This window comes from Triturus cristatus, chromosome 4_2, assembly GCF_964204655.1.
Source record: "Triturus cristatus chromosome 4_2, aTriCri1.1, whole genome shotgun sequence".
In the NCBI taxonomy this organism is placed as follows: Eukaryota; Metazoa; Chordata; class Amphibia; order Caudata; family Salamandridae; genus Triturus; species Triturus cristatus.
This window is the reverse complement of record NC_140586.1, coordinates 91,304,663-91,328,668: the sequence shown is the minus strand read 5'-3', so window position 1 is coordinate 91,328,668 and position 24,006 is coordinate 91,304,663. Positions and strand designations below refer to the sequence as shown.

The 24,006-nt window shown below is 45.4% G+C and overlaps 1 protein-coding gene across 1 annotated transcript in view; it reads right to left on the bottom strand.

The window, feature by feature from the left end:
- The window catches only part of KRI1 (KRI1 homolog), a 97,596-nt gene that overhangs the window by 23,211 nt on the left and 50,379 nt on the right, over positions 1-24,006 (bottom strand). Inside the window, exons 9-12 of the mRNA XM_085600690.1 lie at positions 23,817-23,935; positions 11,417-11,549; positions 10,485-10,580; positions 1,259-1,429 (exon numbers count right to left, since the gene is read on the bottom strand). Coding sequence (XP_085456816.1) covers positions 1,259-1,429; positions 10,485-10,580; positions 11,417-11,549; positions 23,817-23,935 — 519 coding nt within the window. The remainder of the gene's footprint in view (positions 1-1,258; positions 1,430-10,484; positions 10,581-11,416; positions 11,550-23,816; positions 23,936-24,006) is intronic.

Below are 24,006 nucleotides of genomic sequence, written 5' to 3'. Positions count from 1 at the left end.
CTTTGTCAGCTTTCTGCCCCAGCCCCTCATTGCCAGCTTGCTTCCCCGTCTCCATCTCCTCCTGCCCAACGTCCATTGTAAGCGTGTTTGCCCTTCCCCCTCCTACCTTCCATTGTAAGCATGCATCTCCATCACCTATTGTTAGCTTGCTCTCCCAGCCCCGCCAGCCTGCCGCCCATTGTTAGCTTGCTCAAGCCTTCCATTATGAGTTTGATGCCACAGCTCTTCCCGCCTTCCTCAGTCAGCTTGCTTCCCCATCCTCTCCTGCCCATCCTCCATTGTCAGCTTGCTGGCCTAGCCCCTCCCGTCCACCCTCTGTTGTCAGTTTGCTGCCCCTGGAGGTGCTGGAGAAGCATCAAAGCTTAAACAATGATTTCTTATGGGAGAAGTCTCCTAAGCGCTGTACATAGTTTTTAAAAAATGGTCACCAACTAGCTGTAGAAATGTGAAAATTCACAGACTGCAGCTCTGAATCCGCAAAGGGCCTGGATAAAAGGGAACTGACATCCTGGCGTAAGAGTGGCACTAAATGGCTTCAGTGATGTCACTCTGACACTAATGGCCCAGAGATGAAGCCATGCACCACCTGTGCAGGAACATTATTACACGTTTCTGGATCCAGTGTCACCTGGGGATAGTCAAGAGGTGAGGATTCTGCAGGTAAAGGTATCCAAGAGAGTACCAGTGCACAGCATATATGGCAAGCCTTTCTCATCAGCAATAAATTCTACTATATGTCCCGAATTCAAGAAATTAGGGTATTTCAAACCTAAGTAGAGTCTGCAAGATGGCCTCATAACTATCTCAGATTTACACAAAACACTGTCCCAGATTCCCAGTATTAAAAAAAAGCAAAGACAAAAGTAAGACCACAAGGAAGAAAAATAAAGGAAACGGTAAGAAGGAAACAAACTAAGCTGAAAAGAGGAAGAATGTCAGAAGGGAAGCAGCAAGTGGGAAGAAGGAAAAATAAAGGAGAAATGGAAGACAGGAAGGAGGAAATAAATACAAGAAGAATAAAATGGAGCCAAGTGACAGGTAAAAATGGACAAAAGAATTTTTTGTGAAAATAAAAATGAGTGGAATTAATTTACTTTTTTAAAGGATGAGTTCATCTGCTATAGATATGCAGATACAAAGATGCATAACAGTTTGAGGCAACAATTATCTACAAGCACAGCACAAACCTGAAAAGGTGGCGCCCACACTTGCTCTAAAGGCGAAAAAAGGTACTCCTTATGTCGATTATATACTTCACCTGCATGAGCTGGTCATGCTTGGCTGGGTCGAAGTCCTCATCCAGGTCTTGCTCGTGGAAGCCAACGCTCTCGTTGCCCGTTATCTCCCGCAGCTTCTCCAGTCGGCTCAGGATCTCCTTCCGCTTCAAGTTCTTGAGCTGTTTCAAGTCTTCCTTCTTGCGCTCCTTCTCCTACAGGAATGGACGGAGGAGAGGGGTATGTCATGCAGGCTGAAAGTAGGCACAGATAATAGGCCACACTCTTGGCGTCCAAAGAGGGTTAGACCAACGTAAAACAATCTGTGGAAAGTACGAAAGGGTGGGAGACGGAAGGAAAGGAGCGGACTATAGAGCCACTAACAGTATTTAATGTCAATTAGTGCATTTACAAACATCCATTCGATTTGCTATCCACAATTAGTAGAAAACATGGATAACTAAGGCCTCTGGGTCTCGAGCCGCTTTTCAAGTGATACTCTGAAAATGCCTGTTTTACCTTTGAATTTATAAACATCAAAAGTAACTCTTTTTAATTTAATTTTCTTCCTCCAATTATTCAACACCATATATATTCCTTTTGAAGATTTTTTTCACTTCCACTGCATTCACCTCACAACAAGTCTTTTACTACAGCCTATATGTTCGGGGACTTAACCCAGTCCTTACTTTCAGACAATATACACAAAAGCCTGACACTACAGACCCTACTTGGGAAAGGAACTTCCAGATCAAAAACCACAGTTGGGTACTGCAAACCTGTAGATCCTTCACCTCGCTATTTCCTCTTCTCCTACTCTTTATTCCCAAATTCACCAGCTTCTGTACATTAAGTTATGTAGCTTGGCAAACACATTTTTCACCTCTTATAAGTTGTTTTATGAAATCCAATAGACACTAATAAAGTGCACTGAAACTTGCTTCGGATTATGCACAGTTCAAATATTTGTATTCATTGTTAGTATCCAACAAGAGGGAGGAACTGCCATGTAGCACTGTCAGTTAAATTCCATAGGCTTTTTCTTCTGATGCTACATGTGTGTGGTGATGAAATGTGATTTTGTGGCCTCTTAAGCCACACAAAGCTTCCAACACTGAAGAGACATGTTGTGATACTCTCGCTGAGGTTAGTGGTGTAGCCTGGTTTTTAGGCTCTTGCAGTATCAGATTAAAAATGATAGAGAGTGAGTCACTACAAAGTGGCTGTGTGCACAAAATCACTCTGGCTAAAAGGTCTAAGTTTGCGCAAGCCCTGAACCTTCAGTAGAACCAAGCTGGTAATTAGAAACATACTGCTGTCCATTTGTAAAGCGCAAACATGAAATCCAAACCGGTCTCTTGGAAACCAACAGCATGACAGAAAAATATTCGAATGACCCAAAAGCTACTTATAGATAATGATTCAAGAGCCAGGTTTTAATGAGCATATTCCCAAACTTTAAGAATTCACCTTTGTCTGTAAGCAATCAAAGATGTTTGCTCAAGAGGTGAGCTCCTTGGACTCAAGAGATCAAGTCCAAACATGTATTTTTTTTTTTAAGCTGGGGGACAGCCTGAAGACTTCACAATGCTGGATGAAGCGCATGAGAAGGCCTATATTGAGTACAATTCAAAGCTAAGCAGCCCTTGAAAGAAGATTGTGAGTGAAGCAGAGTACTTTTCAAATCAATCCTTTTCACAATGTGCAGCTAGTGCAAGGAACAGAGATTTGCTGAGACATCGTCAAATTTGCTCATTCCAAAAGTCGTCCTAGTGCCGCATCCTGAATGTGATGCAATTTGGTAAGACTTTCGGCTTTAGCACCTGAGAAGATGACACTGCAAGAGTCAACGTGCAAATTAATAAAAGCGTTAGTATTCAAGACCATGTCTCACAAAAAAAGGTGAAATATGCATAAAAGATGGAAAAAGCAATTTTATTGACTGTCTGAGCATGTGTGTCCAGAGTGTCATATAGAGAGAGACATATACAGTTTCCTGAGCGCTTCCAGCACCCTCCTCTGCTGACAAACCAGAGTCTAAGAGCTACAAAGAATCACTTATAGTGAAAAAGACATCTTCAAAGGAAACTTTGTAGCCGCCTTCAACTCCATCATAGACGACGAAGATACCATCTACGACAGGCATTTTATCAACGATGACTCTGTTGACGACTACACCATCGACATTGAGCATTCCATCGACAGCGATAACCAAACTGTCGATGGCAACTGTACCGTTGATGACCATATCGTCGACTGCATCACAGTAGAGACCCACTCAGCCAATAAACAAAGTCATGGGAGGAAATGTTTTTTCACTTTTAAGGGTGGCGGATTTACCTCCATGCAATTACTACAGTCAGATCAAGAAGAGGCTAGTGATTATGCCTCGCTTACAGCATAACACAATTGGATGTGAGATATGTCCCAGATTATGGAGAGGAAGTAATGGACGATGAGGAGTCCTACAGTGAAAATGTGTATCGACAGGAGTACAAGACTGGGAGTGCACACATTGATTTAAGGCAGAACCCACCTAAATATTATAGAGAATCAGATGTGAACCAAGTGCCAATGGCCATCTTATAAACCTTGCAACAGATGATGGATACTTTTAATACGTTATTACTGCAGCAGAAAAGGAATCATCCTAACATGGAGTTACCTACAACAACTATCCTCCCACCTCCCCAACCTACTCCTTTACCAGTTTCACCTCCTAGGCAACCATCACTGCTACCTCCTCCTCCCACGCCAAGGGGATAACTCCATGGATAAGATATGGATGATGTTTATTCTAATCGTTCGGCATATTCTGCTATAGAAGGACAGGAAAGAGAACTACCATCAGACGGTGATGAAAGAGATAATGGGCGACAATTCATTGTCCCAAGTGGATAGAACTGCTCAATTCCACAAGACTCCGCAGATGAACAGCCAAGAAATTCAACCTACCAATGACCCCCGTAGATCAACCATGCTTTCTTTGACTTTAAAGAGAAACCTCGGAAATACATTAAGTCCATACCTATTCTTGATTAGGTCTGGTCAGAAGGTCTGAAATTAATTAAGACACCTGCTACTGTTTCAGCAATGATACCTTGTCTGGAGAAAAAATACAAAGCCCCAGATTCAGCTCCAGCTTACCTAACTGGTCACACTGGACCGGATTCAGGAATTGCTTCAGCAGCTCAGAAAAGAACCAAACTCCCAATAACCCCAATATCTAGTCTGCCAGACAAGGATAGCAAATGTATTTAGAATCTGGGCTGGATGATTTCCTCTATGGAATCAACCTTGATTAAGACAGTCAATGCCCTGGAGAGTCTTCGTCGTTACGATCGTCAGATCTGGCCTAACATTGCTCCATTAAGGATAAGAGGGGAAAGGCAAGAACTATCCTAAAGAAAGGAGAACTAACTTCTTGCATTATTGACGCAGCGAGGGATATTTCAAATACAAGTTTTTACCAGTTGGCAGGAGCTACTGTACTAAGGAGACAATGCTGGTTAAAATCCACAGCCTTCCGTACTGATGTCCTGTCTAAAATCTTAGAAATGCCTTTTGATGGGCTTACTCTTTTTGTCAAATGCTGCTGAAGCTCTGCAAGGCAATAAAACTGACACTCAGCAAAGGTGTTAGAAATGTTGCACAATTGCAGATTTGGGACGTCTACTTTTTGTGGCTCATGAAGATTGCAAAATTTCAGAGCAGGATTCAACCAGTATGGAGGTCAGGGACTACCTAATTATCCTCAAAGACAATCTGGATACGATCAAGGATACTCCTTCAAGTGAAACCAAAGACAGACTTGCAGGAGGTCTTCAGGAAGGAAGAGAGGTGCCTCACAAGCACGAACCAATGACAGTCAGAAAAGAGTTCGACTCCCAGCATGTACCCCCCTTTTCAATCTGGTCCTTAGAAGTTGGAGGGAGAATTTCCCTTTTTGCTCCCACATGGAACAAGACAACACCAGACAAATGGGTGATACGAATTGTCAAATCGGGCCATACGTCTGTCCACCAAGAAAGGAACACCAACTTCATCGGAAGGAGCTGCAAATGGAAATTCATACTTCTCTTTTAAGAATCCATAGAGATTGCCCCCAAGTCGGGAAGAAATCAAGGTTTTTATTACAGGTTCTTTCTAATAAAAAACAAGGTAGCTCAATAGAGACCAATACTGGATCTGAGAGAGCTGAACAAGCTTCTAAAGAAACAGTCATTTTGGATGCTTACTTTGCAAGAAGACCTCCTGATGTGCAGGAAGTTTTTTTTGTTTTTTTACCTCCCTGGACCTTTGGGATGCATACTTCCACATACCCACTCATCGAAAACACAGAAAGTACCTTAGATTCTCATTAACGGGTCAGCACTACTAATTCAAGGCACTTCATTTGGACTCAAATCAGCACTGAGAATATTCAACAAATGTCTTGCTTCAGTTGCCGCTTTTCTCAGGAGAGAAGGTCACCAGGTGTTCCCTTACCTGGACGACTGGTTAGTCAAAGTGCCATCCACGGAAAGAGCAAAAGCTTCCACGAATGCTTGCATCAATCTCTTCTAGAGATTAGGTCTCACTTTGAACATGGAGAAGTCATTGTTGGAACCCCAAACAAAGATCCAATTTTTGGGAGCAATACTCAACACTCAGTTAGGAAAAGCTTTTCCACTGGCAGAAAGAGTGAGAAAGTTACAGACAATGGCAAACACTATTGCTGGAAAACAATTAACTACAGTGAGACAATACAAGTCCCTCATAGGCCTAATGGGCATCATGTATAGGCCTCATTCCATTTTGCAGGCTTCGTATGAGACCTGTTCAACAAGAGCTGAATTTGCAACGGAAACTGGTAGAAGACTCATAAGGAGATGTGGTCCATGTCACAAGATGATTGAAACAAGCTTTAACGTGGTGGAGGATTTCAGCAAACCTAAATACAGGTCTTTTATTCCTGTCAATAACAGAGAAATTATTACTCACTAAGGATGCCTCCTTGGACAGATGTGGAGCTCACCTACCAGAACTTCCAACCAGAGGCCTCTGGTCAGATTCAGAGAAGAGGCTTCACATCAATATGTTAAAACTCAGCGCCAAAGACCAGGTTTACCCACGTTCCTCCCCAGTTTAGCAAATCCACTAGTTCTAATCAGAACGGAGAACACAACATCCATGTTTTACATTACAACGCAAGGAGGAGCACTGTCCAAGACCCTGTCAGAAGAAGCTCTGCGGAATTGAGCCATTTCTCACAGCATAGACATTGCAGTGGAACATCTACCAGGCTCCCTGAACGATCAGGCGGGTGTAAATAGCAGACAACTGTCGGATTGTCACTAGTGAGAACTAGAACAGAAACAGGTGGATTACATTTTCAATCTGTGAGGGTACCCCACAATTGATCTGTTTGCCACTACGAACAACAGGAAATGCAAGTGCTTCGCAAGCAGGTTTTGGCATCCAGGTACGATGGGCAATGCTCTTTCGATTATGTGGTCCAAGTTATTTGCCTACGCCTTTCCTCCATTATCCCCCTGATCTCCAGGGTGTTTTATAAGGCAAAGATGGACCATTTCATTCTGATCCTCATTGCTCTGGCGTGGCCTTGCCAGTACTGGTAGAGTGAGCTACTGCAGTTGGCAGCACGTCCAGCCATTCTTATGAAGATGCATCCTAGGATATGGTCCAGAAATAACGAGGAGATTCTGCACCATGATTCCAAGTCTCTGAACTTGACCTTATGGTATCTGACCACCTAGAATTTTGATCTCTGGATCTATCGCTAGAGGGTGAACAGATTCTGGCGTAGGCTTAAGCTCCCGCTACTAACAAGGCTAAATGGAAGGGTTTCTATATCTGGTGCAGGTATAATGGTCATCATCCACTTAAAACAAAGCCTTTTCAGATCCTTCCATATTTAGGTATGGCCAAGAGTGGTCTCAAACATTCTTTAGTCAGGGTCCATCTGGCTGCAATCTCGAGATTCAGAAGGACTGACACATTGAAGTCTACTGTTTTCCCAAAGGATCATTAAACAGTTTATGAGAAGGCTCTGCAGAGCATTTCCACTTCAACAACCTCCGGTTGCAAGAGAGTTTAATACAGTTGTCGGTCATCTGATGTTACCTCCTTTAAAGCCTATACATAGAGCAGACTTTAAATATGTATCATGGAAAACAGCACTATTCCTGGCTCTGACATCAGCTAGGAGAGTGGGAGAGATTCAGGCATTCACCATCAGAGAACCATTTCTCCAGTTCACGAAGGTCAAAGTGATACTCCAAACCAATCCTAAATTTAATCCTAAAGTGCCTAATGACTTCCATCTAAATGAGCCTGTTATTCTTAGATACTTCTTTCCCAATCCATCTTCAACAGCAGAAAGATCAATACATTCTCTAGACTTCAAATTCTATATAGATAAAGAAAAAGCACATCAGACCAGCTATTAGTATCGTTTAGTGTACCACGAAAAGGTGAAACCCGGTCGAAGCGGGGAATAGCTTGTTGGCTCTCAGCCTGTATTGCTTTTTGTCATGCCAAAGCCAAGCATCCTCTCCAGTGAAGAGTGAGGGCGCATCCCACCAAGGGCATGGCTTCAACTGTAGTACTCTGTGCTGGGGTGCCTTTGAAAGACATCTGTCGTGCAGCCACCAGGAGGAGCAGGCATACGTTCACAAAGAATTACTGCCTAGACATGGACACAGAAGCTGATGCAGCAGTGGGACAGGAAGTCCTGTGAAACCGGTTTCATTAAGGGTGAGCCTGCTTCCCACTTTGTTGTATTTCATAATGTATACTGCTTGCTATTCTGATTCAAGCATGTGACTATATAGAAGATCGAATGCTGGAGAAGAAATGAGTAACTTACCTGTAACTCCAGTTCTCCAACAGTATCTTTTATATATTCATATGCGACCCTCCCTCCTCCCCAGTCAAAGGCCCATCATATTTGTCCTCTCACTTGTGCTTTTAAATCTGACCTATGGCAGCCTCTAGGGGAGTAGTAGAGCTTATGCTCGCACCTCGTTGCCTGAAGTTTAGGTTTTTCCAAGTGAGGCGGATGTGCTACTAAACATACCATGTTGTTTCATGTCCATTTTATATTACATACTGTATGGTTTACACTGTATACTGCTACTCTAATGTACTGGGGATTCCTAGCCAACCTGACTACGAGGAAAGAGTCAAGCATATGAACATATAAAAGATATCAATGTTGGAGAACTGGAATTTCAGGTTAGGTAACTAGTTTCTTACAGCACAGTTTTTTGGGTGCCAGGTGTAGGCAGGGCAAGGTCTTATTTAATAACATTTGGACTTCTGCACCTCTCCACATTTCTCAAGAAGGTTTGTGGTGGGTGCTCCATTCCAGGATTTCAGTGGTAAGAAATTACTTTGTAGTTTTACAACAGTACTAGAAGTGTTATAAACCAATGCTTGCTCATTGCTGCATCCCCATTCTCTTTATGGCTGGTAGTTCTTAGCCCTAGTTGGAGCTAAAAGGATACCGAACTCGGGTACACTGCTTACGTGTAGAGAATGTCATACATAAATTTCATATTCAAACATGGTGCAGTGAAGGCACACAGCAGATGGGACTAAGCCTCACAAGACTGTTTTAGATGAGAGTTAGGGCACTTTGTCCTAAAAAAAAAATCCCACATGGTCACATGTTGGTCTCGGCATCCACACTGGCTACAGAGGAGACAAGTAACTTACACAGTCCTGAGGCCTATAAGGAAACTGCACTTCCGCTGTCCCTGCAGTCCAAGAAACATCCACAATATCAACGTTTTAAATCATCTGAAGGAAAGAGCCATTCATTCATCCATATCTGGTATTTTTCTATTAAGACTTCTTGGAATGGTTTTATTTTTAGGTTTGGCTTCACAACGCTTAACGTTCATGGCCAATCTATTGCACCCAGAGAAGGAACTGTGGTTTAGCATGGAAAGTTGTAGGCTTTGTGACCGATGCATCAGAGGAGGAATGTAGGTGGCATGTCCCATGCAGAATCTAGCAGTTTCATTTTTTAAACATGACGTCTGATAATTCCATTAGCGGTGCTTCTTAAAAGAATCCACTTTGGGGCTAGACAATTATAGTCTGCGTCTACATCACTGCCTGGCAGTTTGGGCTAGACAGTCCTACTGGACCAGGTTCAAGACTGATTTGCATATGGCTGGGTCCAAAGTGAAACATAATGGTGGGCAAAAGAACGATGGGTTGGAATGCTTCCCAGAGTTATTGCCAGTGGTTAGACTTATTGTAAGCAATCTCCCGTCACCTTTTGTGGTTTTGATCTACATTACTACAAGGCCAGAATGGAAATGGGATATTCATCAGCTCTTGAACAATTCATGTCTCACTAAAATTAATTACTGTATGGAACTATTTTGGTCTACAAAGAAATTTTAATCCAGGGCAATCAAAATGAGATGAAAGCATAGAAAATTAATGTGTATTACAGGGAGTTTTCATTGGTTTATAATAAATATACAACTGACCAAGGATAAAATTGGCTTGGAGAGTTGAATGCGTTTTTATCTAGGTGATCTTTGCAAAGACGGCGAGGATTGGATGTGCATGTACATTAACATATTTAATCTTCCCGGGACAGCTCAATAATTACATTGGCAAGGACATCCCCCGGCTCCCTCTTCAAAATGGGGTTTTTGCTCCAAGGAAGTTGTTGATTAACCCAGCACCACTTAAAAATACATCAGCCTGTCTCACCATCCCTGTATGGGTATGTGAATGGTTTGTGTACCTCTGTGTATGTGGGTTGCCGAATATTTGTTTACTCTACTCAGAAGGGCTTATTGGTTTGGCGTTTGTGCACTGGATGACCGTAGGTGTGTTTTGATTTCCCTTGTATCCAGTATGTGGTATTAGGTTCTGTCCACTCATCAGTCTAAATGCACATGTACCTGTGTATATGCGCTTACATGTTCTGCTGTCTGCACGCATGGGTGCCTTTGAAAGAACTTGCAAGTCCCATACATTTCTTGGGCATTTTGTCTGAATCATAATTGTGTGGTGTTCATGTGTGCCTTATGTCATTAGGTTTAGTTCCTGAGAGTTGGTCTATGATTCTGCACGTGACCAAGGATGCGTCCAGGTGTTGCTCTTTCTGCATGCATGTGTTTTCTCTTTGAATTTTTGCATCCTTGTATGTACTATACAAATTCCATTAGCACTGTAGGTATTTGTAGTCTTCTAAAAATATTTGCAGCAGCATTCCAAAAACCTGTCTTGCAAGTATACCTTTATCTTCCGCTCCTTGATTTCCTCTCGTTTTTCTTTCCTCCTTTCGTCCTTCCTGCGTACAGACTGTGCAATGGTCCTGGGGAAGGTTTTAACCTGTCAGAAAAGTGAGGGAATAAAAACTACAAATGAATCACTGCCAGGACTCAAATCAACTCTTGCCAGTGGAATAGTGTTTAGAAGTTGTAGCTAGCCCAAAAGAGCGGTCCTGTATAGGCACATGAAGTATGTGCGCTGTGGTGATCAGGGAGAAATATTGTGGTGTTTTTCTATTTTTTCCTATGTTGGAGCTCCCAGACACATATGGTTCCATTCATTCCTCCTTTGAGCTAACACCCAAGATGGGGATATTTCCAAAGTCACACTACTCACAAATCCAAATCACCCATGCACTCCGATTGCAAGGATGCCCACGGAGTCCAAAATGAGATGGACGTTTGGTGGCTTCCTGGTGGTAGGAGCATTAGTATGGATCTCTCTGCATCTGCACATTCTTGAAACACACAAGAATGCCACCAAGACGTTCAGCCTTGGAGTACCAAGGGACACATGTACACACAACCACAGACACACAGGTGCGCACACCTTTCATATGAGATCATGCTAAGCCTATTACGGTGATGCCAGGAACAGGGCATCCAGATCCCATAGCACAGGGGACAAAAGAGTCGGGCAACACATTATTGGGATGTATTTTAGGCTGCCACATTCCTGATACGAGCAGCAATGCCACCAAAACCATCAGTCTTGGTACATGAAGGTGCAGAAGCACACACACGCAAAAGACATTTAAGATCATGCTGGCTTTTAGGGCAGTGCCAAGAAGATGAAATCTGGATTCTGTGAGTGGTTTAATTCATAACTGTCCCAGAACCATTTCCCGCCTTTGTTTTTCAGCACCCCACATACTCTTCACCCTGCTCCCCTCTTACCATGTCAGAATCTGGTTCTTCAAAGCGAAAGTTGTACTTCCTCTCAAAATCTTCCTGCTTCTTCAGGAAAAGCTCCCCTTCGTCCTCTGAATCCTCCAGAGTAGGCATCACAATTTCCTCATATGTAGGAATTCTGGGAGGAAAAAAAAAAAAAATTCAGAATGTAGGAAAGCACAAATGAAGCAATTTTTTTGTAATTCTGAAGTGTGGTGGAAATAAATATTTTAATATCAAAACAAATCAATTCACTATGTGATGCCATTTCCACACATTATCATTTGAGTGCCGTATAGTTTTAATCACAGTATGTGCAAATAAAATGGTAATTTCAGTTAAAAACCCGTTGTCTGTAATGGCAGTGTGATACCACACAGGTATACGCCACGCCATGTCACGCCACTGCACCACACAGAGGCCACTCTACTCCACACCATGACACTTTACACCACAAAACGTTACGACTCCGCTTTACCCCATTCTACCGCACTCCACTTCTATTCCACGTTACTCCAATTCTATGCCAATCCACTTAACTCTACACCACTTCTAGCATTTCTTTGTCCATCCCATGGAGCATAGCCGGTTTATTGTATTTTTCCACAAGTGCTCACTTTCTGATTACAAGAGGCCTATAAAAAAAATTCTCGTCATATTTGTTGTGCATTCAAAGACAGAGGTCAAATGTCAGGCTCTGTCTTCCAGGTAGCTAGGTGTTTACTTTTCTGTCTCTGACTTTAAATTGAGAGGATATAGGTGACGAAAACTTTGATACTGGGGGTGGGTAAGGAAAGGTGTTTTTTCTAGCACACACCAAAATTTAAATATCTATAAAAGAACTGTGCAAATATTTCAGAATATATCAGAATTTGGAAAGCACAAATGAAGCACATTTTTAGAAATTCTGAAGTTTGGGGGAAACATTTTAATACGATCCAAACAAATCTATACACTAGGTGATGCCATTTCCACACATTATCGTTTGGGCACTGTATAGTCTTATCAGTAAAACTGTATATAAAAATGTAATGGTCATTTCAATTGAAAATGTGTTGTCTGTAATGGCAGACACACCACCCATAATCCATTCTACGACACTCCCTGACAGTCCACTCTACGTCACTCCATGAAAGTCGAGGCCACTCCATCCTATGACACAGTCGATGACACTCTACCCCACTCCTTCCTATGACACTTCACTCTATTCCACTCCACAACACTTCGACACTCCACTCTGACACTACAGTCCACACCACTCTGCTCGACGCCACTAACTTTGAGCCATGATGAACAGCAGCCACGCTGGTGCACAACATGGCTAAAAGACATTGGCAAAGGAAAAAGCGGTTGCACAGACGAGACCTTTTGGCTTTGCAAATGCTTGTTTTAATACAGTCTTTGCGAATTACTCACTTGAAAAAAGAAGAGTATTTTTTTAAGTTAGTTTTAAAAAGTGGCAAATATGCTAACTGTAATGCATTGGCGTCCCAAAAACCCATTCATGTCATAGGGTACTGCGGGGCCCAGTGCTCAGGAGCACCACTGCTCTACAGCACCAGAGAAAGGTTTGCTGCAATAAGAACTTGTGTGCGGCTCCCTCAGATCTAGACTGGCTGCATTCGCTTAGCCTTGAATTGCTTTAACACTCCGGAAGGCGGGCAGGCTGAACCAGCAGGGCAAAATCTAAATAAACACTAACAGGCACAGCACACAAATAATAAAAGGGGTACTCCTTCAAAATAATAAATAGGTAAAGGGGGGGTGCAAAACGGGTAATGCTGGCAGCGCTAGCGCTTTTGCCGCCGCTGCGAGGAAGGGCACTGGGTTGGCCGAGGGGCGGCTTGAAGCAGAGCTTCAGAGCGCGGCCTGCGAGCAGCTCGTGCAGTGTATGTGGCAGGTGTAAAGCATTGTATCAGTTCTAGCATCAAAAGGCTGCAAGAGGCAGGGAAAAGGGCGGCAAAGGCGGGGGCGAGATGCACGAGGGCAGCTCCATGACCCCCGATTCCAGTACTGTGCACACTGCTCTGCCGGTGCTCTGGGCAGCATCCAATGAGGCAAACACGCGGTTCCCGCGGCGCACCGCAACCGTGTGCAGCACTCTCTCCCATCACTGTGCTGGGAACCAAAAACACCTCGTCGACATGCTTCTCGGTCGGAGCTGCAGCACCGCCTTTCATTTCCAAACAGATCGGCCAGTGCACTTCATTCCCGACGTGCAGTACTACAGATATTACAGCACGGACTCACAGTTCGACCAGTGCACCTCGTTCCAGGCGTGCAGTACTACAGATATTACAGCACGAACTCACAACTTGGCCAGTGCACCTCGTTCCAGGCGTGCAGTACTACAAATATTACAGCACGAACTTACAGCTCGGCCAGGGCACCTCGTTCCAGGCGTGCAGTACTACAGATATTACAGCACAAACTCACAGCTCGACCAGTGCACCTCGTTCCAGGCGGGCAGTACTACAAGTATTACAGCACGAACTCACAGCTCAGCCAGTGCACCTCGTTCCAGGCGTGAAGTACTACAGATATTACAGCACAAACTCACAGCTCGACCAGTGCACCTCGTTCCAGGCGTGCAGTACTACAGATATTACAGCACAAAATCACAGCTCGACCAGTGCACCTCGTTCCAGGCTGGCAGTACTACAAGTATTACAGCACGAACTCACAGCTCAGCCAGTGCACCTCGTTCCAGGCGTGAAGTACTACAGATATTACAGCACAAACTCACAGCTCGACCAGTGCACCTCGTTCCAGGCGTGCAGTACTACAGATATTACAACACAAACTCACAGCTCGACCAGTGCACCTCGTTCCAGGCGGGCAGTACTACAGATATTACAGCACGAACTCACAGCTTGGCCAGTGCACCTCGTTCCAGGCGTGAAGTACTACAGATATTACAGCACGGACTCACAGTTCGACCAGTGCACCTCGTTCCAGGCGTGCAGTACTACAAGTATTACAGCACGAACTCACAGCTCGGCCAGTGCACCTCGTTCCAGGCGTGCAGTACTACAAATATTACAGCACGAACTCACAGCTCAGCCAGTGCACCTCGTTCCAGGCGTGCAGTACTACAGATATTACTGCACGAACTCACAGCTCGGCCAGTGCACCTCGTTCCAGGCGTGACGTACTACAGATATTACAGCACAAACTCACAGCTCGACCAGTGCACCTCGTTCCAGGCGTGCAGTACTACAGATATTACAGCACAAACTCACAGCTCGACCAGTGCACCTCGTTCCAGGCGGGCAGTACTACAAGTATTACAGCACGAACTCACAGCTCAGCCAGTGCACCTCGTTCCAGGCGTGAAGTACTACAGATATTACAGCACAAACTCACAGCTCGACCAGTGCACCTCGTTCCAGGCGTGCAGTACTACAGATATTACAACACAAACTCACAGCTCGACCAGTGCACCTCGTTCCAGGCGGGCAGTACTACAGATATTACAGCACGAACTCACAGCGCGGCCAGTGCACCTCGTTCCAGGCGTGCAGTACTACAAATATTACAGCACGAACTCACAGCTCGGCCAGTGCGCCTCGTTCCAGGCGTGCAGTACTACAAATATTACAGCACGAACTCACAGCTCGGCCAGTGCGCCTCGTTCCAGGCGTGCAGTACTACAAATATTACAGCACGAACTCACAGCTCGGCCAGTGCACCTTGTTCCAGGCGTGAAGTACTACAAATATTACAGCACGAACTCACAGCTCGGCCAGTGCGCCTCGTTCCAGGCGTGCAGTACTACAGATATTACAGCACGAACTCACAGCTCGGCCAGTGCACCTCGTTCCAGGCGTGCAGTACTACAAATATTACAGCACGAACTCACAGCTCGGCCAGTGCACCTTGTTCCAGGCGTGAAGTACTACAAATATTATAGCACGAACTCACAGCTCGACCAGTGCACCTCGTTCCAGGCGGGCAGTACTACAAGTATTACAGCACGAACTCACAGCTCGGCCAGTGCACCTCGTTCCAAGCGTGCAGTACTACAGATATTACAGCACGAACTCACAGCTCGGCCAGTGCACCTCGTTCCAGGCGTGCAGTACTACAAATATTACAGCACGAACTCACAGCTCGGCCAGTGCGCCTCGTTCCAGGCGTGCAGTACTACAAATATTACAGCACGAACTCACAGCTCGGCCAGTGCACCTCGTTCCAGGCGTGCAGTACTACAAATATTACAGCACGAACTCACAGCTCGGCCAGTGCACCTTGTTCCAGGCGTGAAGTACTACAAATATTACAGCACGAACTCACAGCTCGGCCAGTGCACCTCGTTCCAAGCGTGCAGTACTACAGATATTACAGCACGAACTCACAGCTCGGCCAGTGCACCTCGTTCCAGGCGTGCAGTACTACAAAGATTACAGAACTAACTCACAGCTCAGCCAGTGCACCTCGTTCCAGGCGTGAAGTACTACAGATATTACAGCACGAACTCACAGTTAGACCAGTGCACCTCGTTCCAGGCGTGCAGTACTACAGATATTACAGCACGAACTCACAGCTCAGCCAGTGCACCTCATTCCAGGCGTGCAGTGCTACAGATATTACAGCACGAACTCCCAGCTCGGCCAGTGCACCTCGTTCCAGGCGTGCAGTACTACAAATATTACAGCACGAACTCACAGCTCGGCCAGTGCACCTCGTTCCAGTCGTGCAGTACTACAGATGTTACAGCACAAACTCACAGCTCGGCCAGTGCACCTCGTTCCAGTCGTGCAGTACTACAGATGTTACAGCACGAACTCACAGCTCGGCCAGTACACCTCGTTCCAGTCGTGCAGTACTACAGATGTTACAGCACGAACTCACAGCTCGGCCAGTGCACCTCGTTCCAGGCGTGCAGTACTACAAATATTACAGCACGAACTCACAGCTCGGCCAGTGCACCTCGTTCCAGGCGTGCAGTACTACAGATGTTACAGCACGGAGCCACACAGCTCGGCCAGTGCATCGCACTCCCGACGTGCGGCACTACAAATATTACAGCACGTACTCACAGCTCGGCCAGTGCACCTCGTTCCAGGCGTGCAGTACTACAGATATTACAGCACGAACTCACAGCTCGGCCAGTGCACCTCGTTCCAGGCGTGCAGTACTACAGATATTACAGCACGAACTCACAGCTCGGCCAGTACAACTCGTTCCAGGCGTGCAGTACTACAGATATTACAGCACGAACTCACAGTTCGGCCAGTGCACCTCGTTCCAGGCGTGCAGTACTACAAATATTACAGCACGAACTCACAGCTCGGCCAGTGCACCTCGTTCCAGGCGTGCAGTACTACAAATATTACAACACGAACTCACAGCTCGGCCAGTGCACCTCATTCCAGTCGTGCAGTACTACAGATGTTACAGCACGAACTCACAGCTCGGCCAGTGCACCTCGTTCCAGGCGTGCAGTACTACAAATATTACAGCACGAACTCACAGCTCGGCCAGTACATCTCGTTCCAGGCGTGCAGTACTACAGATATTACAGCACGAACTCACAGTTCGGCCAGTGCACCTTGTTCCAGTCGTGCAGTACTACAGATGTTACAGCACGAACTCACAGCTCGGCCAGTGCACCTTGTTCCAGTCGTGCAGTACTACAGATGTTACAGCACGGAGCCACACAGCTCGGCCAGGCTTAAAACCCGACCCGCAGCAGCTCCTGCTCCTCACCTACTGGCAAGCAGCTTGTTCCACCTTTCTTCCATTTCGATTTGCACCGCCCGCTGCTGCTGCAAACTCTTCTCTGAGGGGGCATCTAAACCTTGCCCTGCAGCACCTCCTGCTGTTATTCACACACAATTACTTCGCAAGAGAATGCACCCCGATCATGACCTGCACATCCCATACTATACCAGTACCCAGCTCTCCCAATCAAATCAGTACGTTAAGTGGGATGGAAAGGGGGGGTAGGTAGGGGGTATCAAACGGGGCGTGGCCTATGTAACGAAGGGTGTGACCTAATGGAGGGGATTACAACCCTTCACTGTACAAACAGTTCTTTCACAAAACCAAAAACTGAAAACCACAAGCAACACTACATTTAGGTTTATACAGAAACATATTTCTGCACCATTAGACATAGTAAGTCTGATCAGGACAATTGTGGGACTAACAGGTATTTTTAAACAACTGACACTTTCTGCACGGATTACTACAGACTGCCCATTTTCGTGCACTGCATACAAACGCCTAACAGAGACTGTTTGCGTTACTTGTATTTGTGAGTGAACAGTGCTGAAACGTTCACTTTCCCTTTGAAAATATTATGCAGAAATATGATACCCAATAGCTATAGCAACAGGATTTGCTTTATTCTAAAATTCTTGGCAGCCCTAGAAAAGAGAGAAAACAGTAATACTGGAATAAGTGCTAAAAAAATTCGGCGGAGGAGCGCCCCACCCCAGCAGCAAAACGTGAAAAATAAAACGATAATAAAGCATGTTTATTATCATTTTATCTTTCAGCATACTGTGGAGTCTAGGGAGTTGGGCCATGGGGATGACTGCCACGAGGGGGCGTGGTAGATGCACTGCTGTCAATGCGCATGACAGTTTGGTCAACCATCTCAGGACGACCAAACAGTCATGCGCACTGAAGCGGTCTCCAACCCAAGCTGCGTTGCTCAGTTGGAGGCAGCAGGCTTCGTCTCAAGTCTTCCTGGGAGTGCAAATCGAGGGTGCTCAGGCCAATCCGGATGCTGCTCTCATGCCGAGAGCGCAGCATCAGGATAGGCTGCAGGGCAGTCTAGGAGCCTGTCCCTGCAGTGGAGCCAGAAGAGCGGCGATGCACCGGGATTCAGGTACTTTTTTCAATTTTATTTTGTCCCACCACCCCGCCTCTTTCCCTGACACCAGCCGCAACTGAAAAAAACTCCACGAGGGACACACAGCATGACCATGAGTAACCAGAGTGCACAGCAGCCAGAGAAAGAAAGCAGTGTAAGAGGCTAGGAATATTTATGCATGTGTTTTGACAAAGTCCCTTTGCTCTGTGTTTCACTGAAAGAAAAAGAAAAAATCCACTCAACAGAACTTTGCATCAGCTGTAGTGAACTCTCTATCCTAGGAAGCGCAGAGAAAGAAGAGTGTCAACAGAATGCTCTATTCTTGGTTTTAAGGCCTCGTCTTTAGTCTTGTAAGCTGAAAGTGTGCTGATACTGGACGCGTTCTCTCTCTTGCTAGACTGGGCGGCAGGGTTGCTGTTTTTGCCCTGACCATTTTGAAGATGACCGTAATGCTCCATTGGAAACTTTAAATGAAACCCTTAAGAAAATATTTATTTTATTTTTGTGGGATTGAAAAATATCTAGAAGATTCTACTATAGTGCAGCTGCTTTATCAGCCTTCAGCAGCTAATAATTTGTATACGTGTTACATTTACACCCTGAATTCTGTCCATCACACCCATGGCTCCCGACTGTTTCTGCGGCATGCTCTTTCAGATCACTATCCAGGAATCCTATCTTTGAATTAGCTCCCGATTGTGGTAGCACACATAACAAAGTAGTGTCTTTGAATTTACATTAAAGGCTGGGGATGGTGGTACTGCTATGAAAGCCAGATTTGTTTCTCACGGAGGGTGAAGGCAAAAATAGGGGGTCCGGTACAGACCCGTCTCAGCACCTGGTTTTTAGAGCTGCCAGTGCTGAGCACCGACAGGACCCAGCCCACTTAAAAGCCCTGCTCCCAATACATCTCAATTTCTAACCTGCCACGCTCATTAGTATATACATACATTGTGCAGGAAAGATCCCTGTTTTGAGATGGTCACCTCCACTTTTTGCCACTGGTACTGATATTTTTCAACTCATGTGCACAGGGCCACTGCTCTTTCCCAAAAACAAAACCATGTTCAATTGTTAACCAACTGGCTAGGACATTAGGACCCCTACAAGATCCTAATAAATGGTCCCCCTGGAACCTTGGGCATGGGTACGAAAGGCTGCAGCATGTATTTTGCCACCATAAGAGACCCAAAGATATGCAGACTAACACTGCAGGCTTTGTAAAATGGCCCAACCCATTGTGAAAACATGACAATGCACATACCCTGATTGCCATGCCCACAGACACTGCATGCAATATACACAAGTCATCCCTACAGCAGGCCTTAGAGCCCTAAGGCAGGGTGCATTACATTACACCTGGGGACATATCTGCATGAGCAGATACGATCCTGTGATGTCTAGTTCAATTACTAGATATTACAAGTGATCAGTGAAGCCATCTTAAGGATACATACTGGGCATCAGGAGTTCCCCAGCTACATGATGGCTTTACTGAAACCAATGATGTTTGGTATCAAACACCATGTCTTAATAAATGTGCACTGTTGCCAGTACTAGATTTATTATGACAGGAACTCAAAGGACATCTTAGAGGTGCCCCTGAAAACCCTACCAGTATCTAGTGTGTTGGCTGACTGGTAACGTCCAGCCTGCCCCCACAGACAAGTTCCTGTCCCCTTGCAGGAGACTGCCCATGCTTTGAGGTCAGAATCAAAGCTTGTTCCGGAGGAAGCTGTTCATACCTCCTCCAGCAGGATGGCTAGCGTTTTAGCATAGCAAGTCCAGACGGTTTGAAGCTTCTGCTGCCTTTGATATGTGACTCGGGCTTACCCTCAGACCTGGGAATGCCACTGTGTGCCCTGTGACCCATTTGGCACCAGGACAGGTGGGAAAATTAACTAATCAGAAAGCATATTCCCTCTCCGGCTAGTCATACTCCTAAGGTGAGCTACCTGAAGTGAATGAAGAAAGAATGGTTTCACCATCTTGTTTTTGGCAAAACTAGGAACTCTGGGTCATGTTTATGCTCACTCCTATCAGGAAGAGGTCATGTAGGGTGTGTAGTCACCCCAGGGCTAAGTAGCCCATTGGCTACTTCCTTACGCTCCCTTACAACACCCCTAAATTCAGTATTTAGGGGTCTCCCTGACACCAGGAAAGAAGATTTGTCTACCGGGGACAGAAGGACAAAGAAGAGCCAACATCGCAAGAACTGTGGAACAGCTCCGGAACGGACACGGAACTCTGCTTGCCTGCTGCCGTCCCGACAACTGCAAAGACCCGACTCGTCCAGCAGCTGTGCATCCTCCTAAAGCCTTGGAGGCCCGCCAGCACTTTGACAGCCAGCCAGCATCTCCCTTGAAGTGGAAGAGCCGCGTCCTTGCAGTCACTGACCGCATATGTCCACTACACCATTCTGCTGACCACCTGGTCCACCAAGACAGCAGCATCCCAGGAGAAGGACTTTGTGGCTCCCAGAGGTCAGCCCCGTCTCCCTGAGAGTTGAACCGCTAGACCCTCCATGGATCCCCCAGCACCAATACCCTGGGTACAAAAGTCCTTGCAGCAGCCAAGGCTTGTTAAGTGTCCAGTCCGGACACCAACACTGCCAAGACCGACCTACGGACGAGGGACGTCAGCATCACCAAGACCATCTCAGAGAGTAGCCCTGGTGTCCTGTTTTCCCCTCATACCAAGGTTGACCCCAAGATGTGAGAGCCTCCAACGCAAGTGACCAGGACAAAACACCTCTGCACCCGAGCACCACAGCCCAAGTCTGGCTCAACCGATGGTGTCCCCTTGCCCTAGAGACCTTCAAGAGTCAAGCCCCCCCCCCTTTGGGTTCTGCCGGACTTGTCCCCAAGTCCCCATTTGCAGCCTTTTTCTTCTTACAGGTTTCTCCACTGACTTTATCGCGTAGCACTCGAGGCTACCATCGCAACCAGCACTTCAGCACTCGGACACACCAGGGTGGGTAAAACCAAACTGCTGGTGGTTCCATGTACCTTGGCGTCCTAAGCACCTTACGTCTAAGAGATCAACCCTAACTACCCTTTGCAAGTATACCTATGCAGTGTACGTTTCTCCCATAAGATAACATTACCGCATTCGAGGCTCATGCCTCAAATCTGACAGCTTTTGCCATTTTATTTAAAAACAAAAACTCTGAAACTATTTATCAGATTCCGATGATCTTGGTGTCTAAATTAATACAACAATCTATGTTAGCTTTCTAAATTGGTCTTGAAGTTCCTCTCGAGTGTGTCTCTCATGTATTCACTCTGTAAAACAAATGCCCAACACTCTCTCCTCCAATAAGCCTAAAGCTGCTCAACCACTCTACCACAAATAGAGCACTCTGGGATTGTTAAAGGATGCCCCTGTAAACCAAAAAGGGTCGCCTGGACTTTCTGCACAGTGTATCTCATTTTGGTACACTATATAGAGAGCCAGCTTCCTACACAAAGCATCACTACCAGACCCAGAAAGGGAATGTGTACTCTGTTGCGTAAACTAAAGCGAAGTGTGGTAGTGTGAGCGATTAGAGAGAGGCTGAACCTGTATTGCTTAAGAAAGTGCTGTTAATGGACTGCCTCAATGCTTAAAAAGCTCCATCCATTGTATTATTAAATATAAGCTACCCAGTCTATTTTTCGGGGCATAAGGCCATTCTGTAATTTTTTAGATCTTACATACCAACAGTTTTGTGCGGTCTGATGTCGAAGGACTTTTGTGGACCATATCAAAAACTTAACAGTGGGCTTAGAGCCCACTGTTTACTATAGAAGGTTTCATCATCACTGTCATTTGCTTGCTTTTTATTTGATGGCTTTCAGCTTCTTGTTTTTGTCCTTTCACTGCAGTGTAGCCATTTACAATCCCTTTGACAGGATGACTTGCATCCTTCGACTTTACGTTTACAGCGACAATGGCTACAGAACAAATGACTGGCGCGTCCACAGCCAGAAAGGCTCTGCCTTTCACCTATCCATAAAGAGATACAAATATACTGAATGCAAGTAAAGTTAATACAAGGCAAAAAGGTGAAAATAATGTGTATACGTGAGAAATAGGCAGTTTTGTTAGTCTCCTCCTCCAGAACCTGTCTTGGAGAGAACTGACAGTTGCCAGCCTCCCCTACCCCCTCTGAAAGAGGCAGAGGACACAGTTCCAGACTTTGATCCATATAGGCCAATTGCAACGTGGTTAAAGTGAACATTGCTAAAGTGTAAACTCGTATAGAAGGTCACAACTCTGTATTTGAACACATCTGTCTGGTTTTGACTTCCAAAACATAGACCACTTGCACAATATTAAAGGGGAAGATCCGGAAACGATGCCCAACAGGCCTGTTTGACACAAGCCTAATATAGTGTTCCTGTGATGCCAAGTGGGCCCCATGTGCCGGGCGCAAGAATCCAGGATCAGCAGCAATAAAGCTGCACTATCATCGGAGAGAGTATATAGCTCTTTATTGTTTGATTTTAAAAACCATTTACAACTGTACATGCTAATAATTAAATGATCTGATTTAACTATAGTAAAGAATTTAAAACAGTACATGCTAATAATTAAATAATCTGGTTTGACTCTAGTAAAAATTTTTAAAACAGTTGATCAATAAAATAGAGTTCAGTGGTCGTGAATGTCTTAGTAATATTCTGGTGCAATACGTCGCCCTAGGTTTCATGTAGTTTGAGATAAAACATCTTTTAGTTCAGGATCTCGACTCTTACTGAAGTGGGGGTTTGGCTTCAAGAAATCTTGACGCTTTATGAACGAATTTCGCAAGCCCAATATTTAACTTGGTGTTCGCAGGGTTAAGGGCAGCCAGTATTGCTTGACGGCAGGAACGTACACCCAATTTAATACATTGGCCTCTCAATAACTGCCGTCTGGCTTGAAGTAGTACTGGGCATGCACAAACAATATGTTCCATTGATTCGGTGTGGTAACCGCACAACCTGCATGCAGTGCTACAGCCCGACCGGCGCCATGCCGGGAGATTCTTCAAAAAGGGCCATTCTCCCATCCTCAAGGCTAAGAACTTACGCTTCCAATAAAGTGCATATGTGCTAGACAAATGAGGCAGCTGGACACCCACTTCGTAGTTGGTAATCACTGCCCAGGCATGTCCCCTCTTTGATAGTGTTGTCCTATCTGAATGGAAGGACCACAACCTAACAGATTTCTTTATGGCAGATTTTAACACTGATGGGGAAAGATTTAAGTCCCATAGGTCTTTTGCGCCTAAAAGCTGTAAGCTGTGATCCAGGTATTGTCGGTACTTTTGACTAGTGGGCTTTTTCTGTATTTCCTGCCAGAGTCGGAGAGAAAAGACGCTGCAGTGGGGACTCTTGATGCAAAAAGCAAAAGGGGACCCCCCCCCCAAAAAAAGGGGTGCCTGTGACGCAGAGAAAAAAGGGTAGGTGTGATGCAAAGGTACTGGAGGACTCTGTGAACTATCTGCGAAGTTGAAAGCAAGGAGGGGCCTGGAAAAGCCAACATCATGGAGTGGAGGGTTCAGTAATCTAGGAAGAACGGGAGACGGGGGCTGAAGCACACCACACAACTTGCCTTTCCTCCTCCTGTGCTTTCTCCTCTTCTTCCAGGTAACCTTTGTTCAGGACATAATCCCGCAAAAACTGCTCCCCTTCCTCCAGCTCAGGGTTACTCCAGTAGTCCTTCAGAGGTTTCTGATACAAGGGAAACATAGCCATGAGCATCACCAAAACAGTAAAAACATATATGCCAGTACACCTCGTTC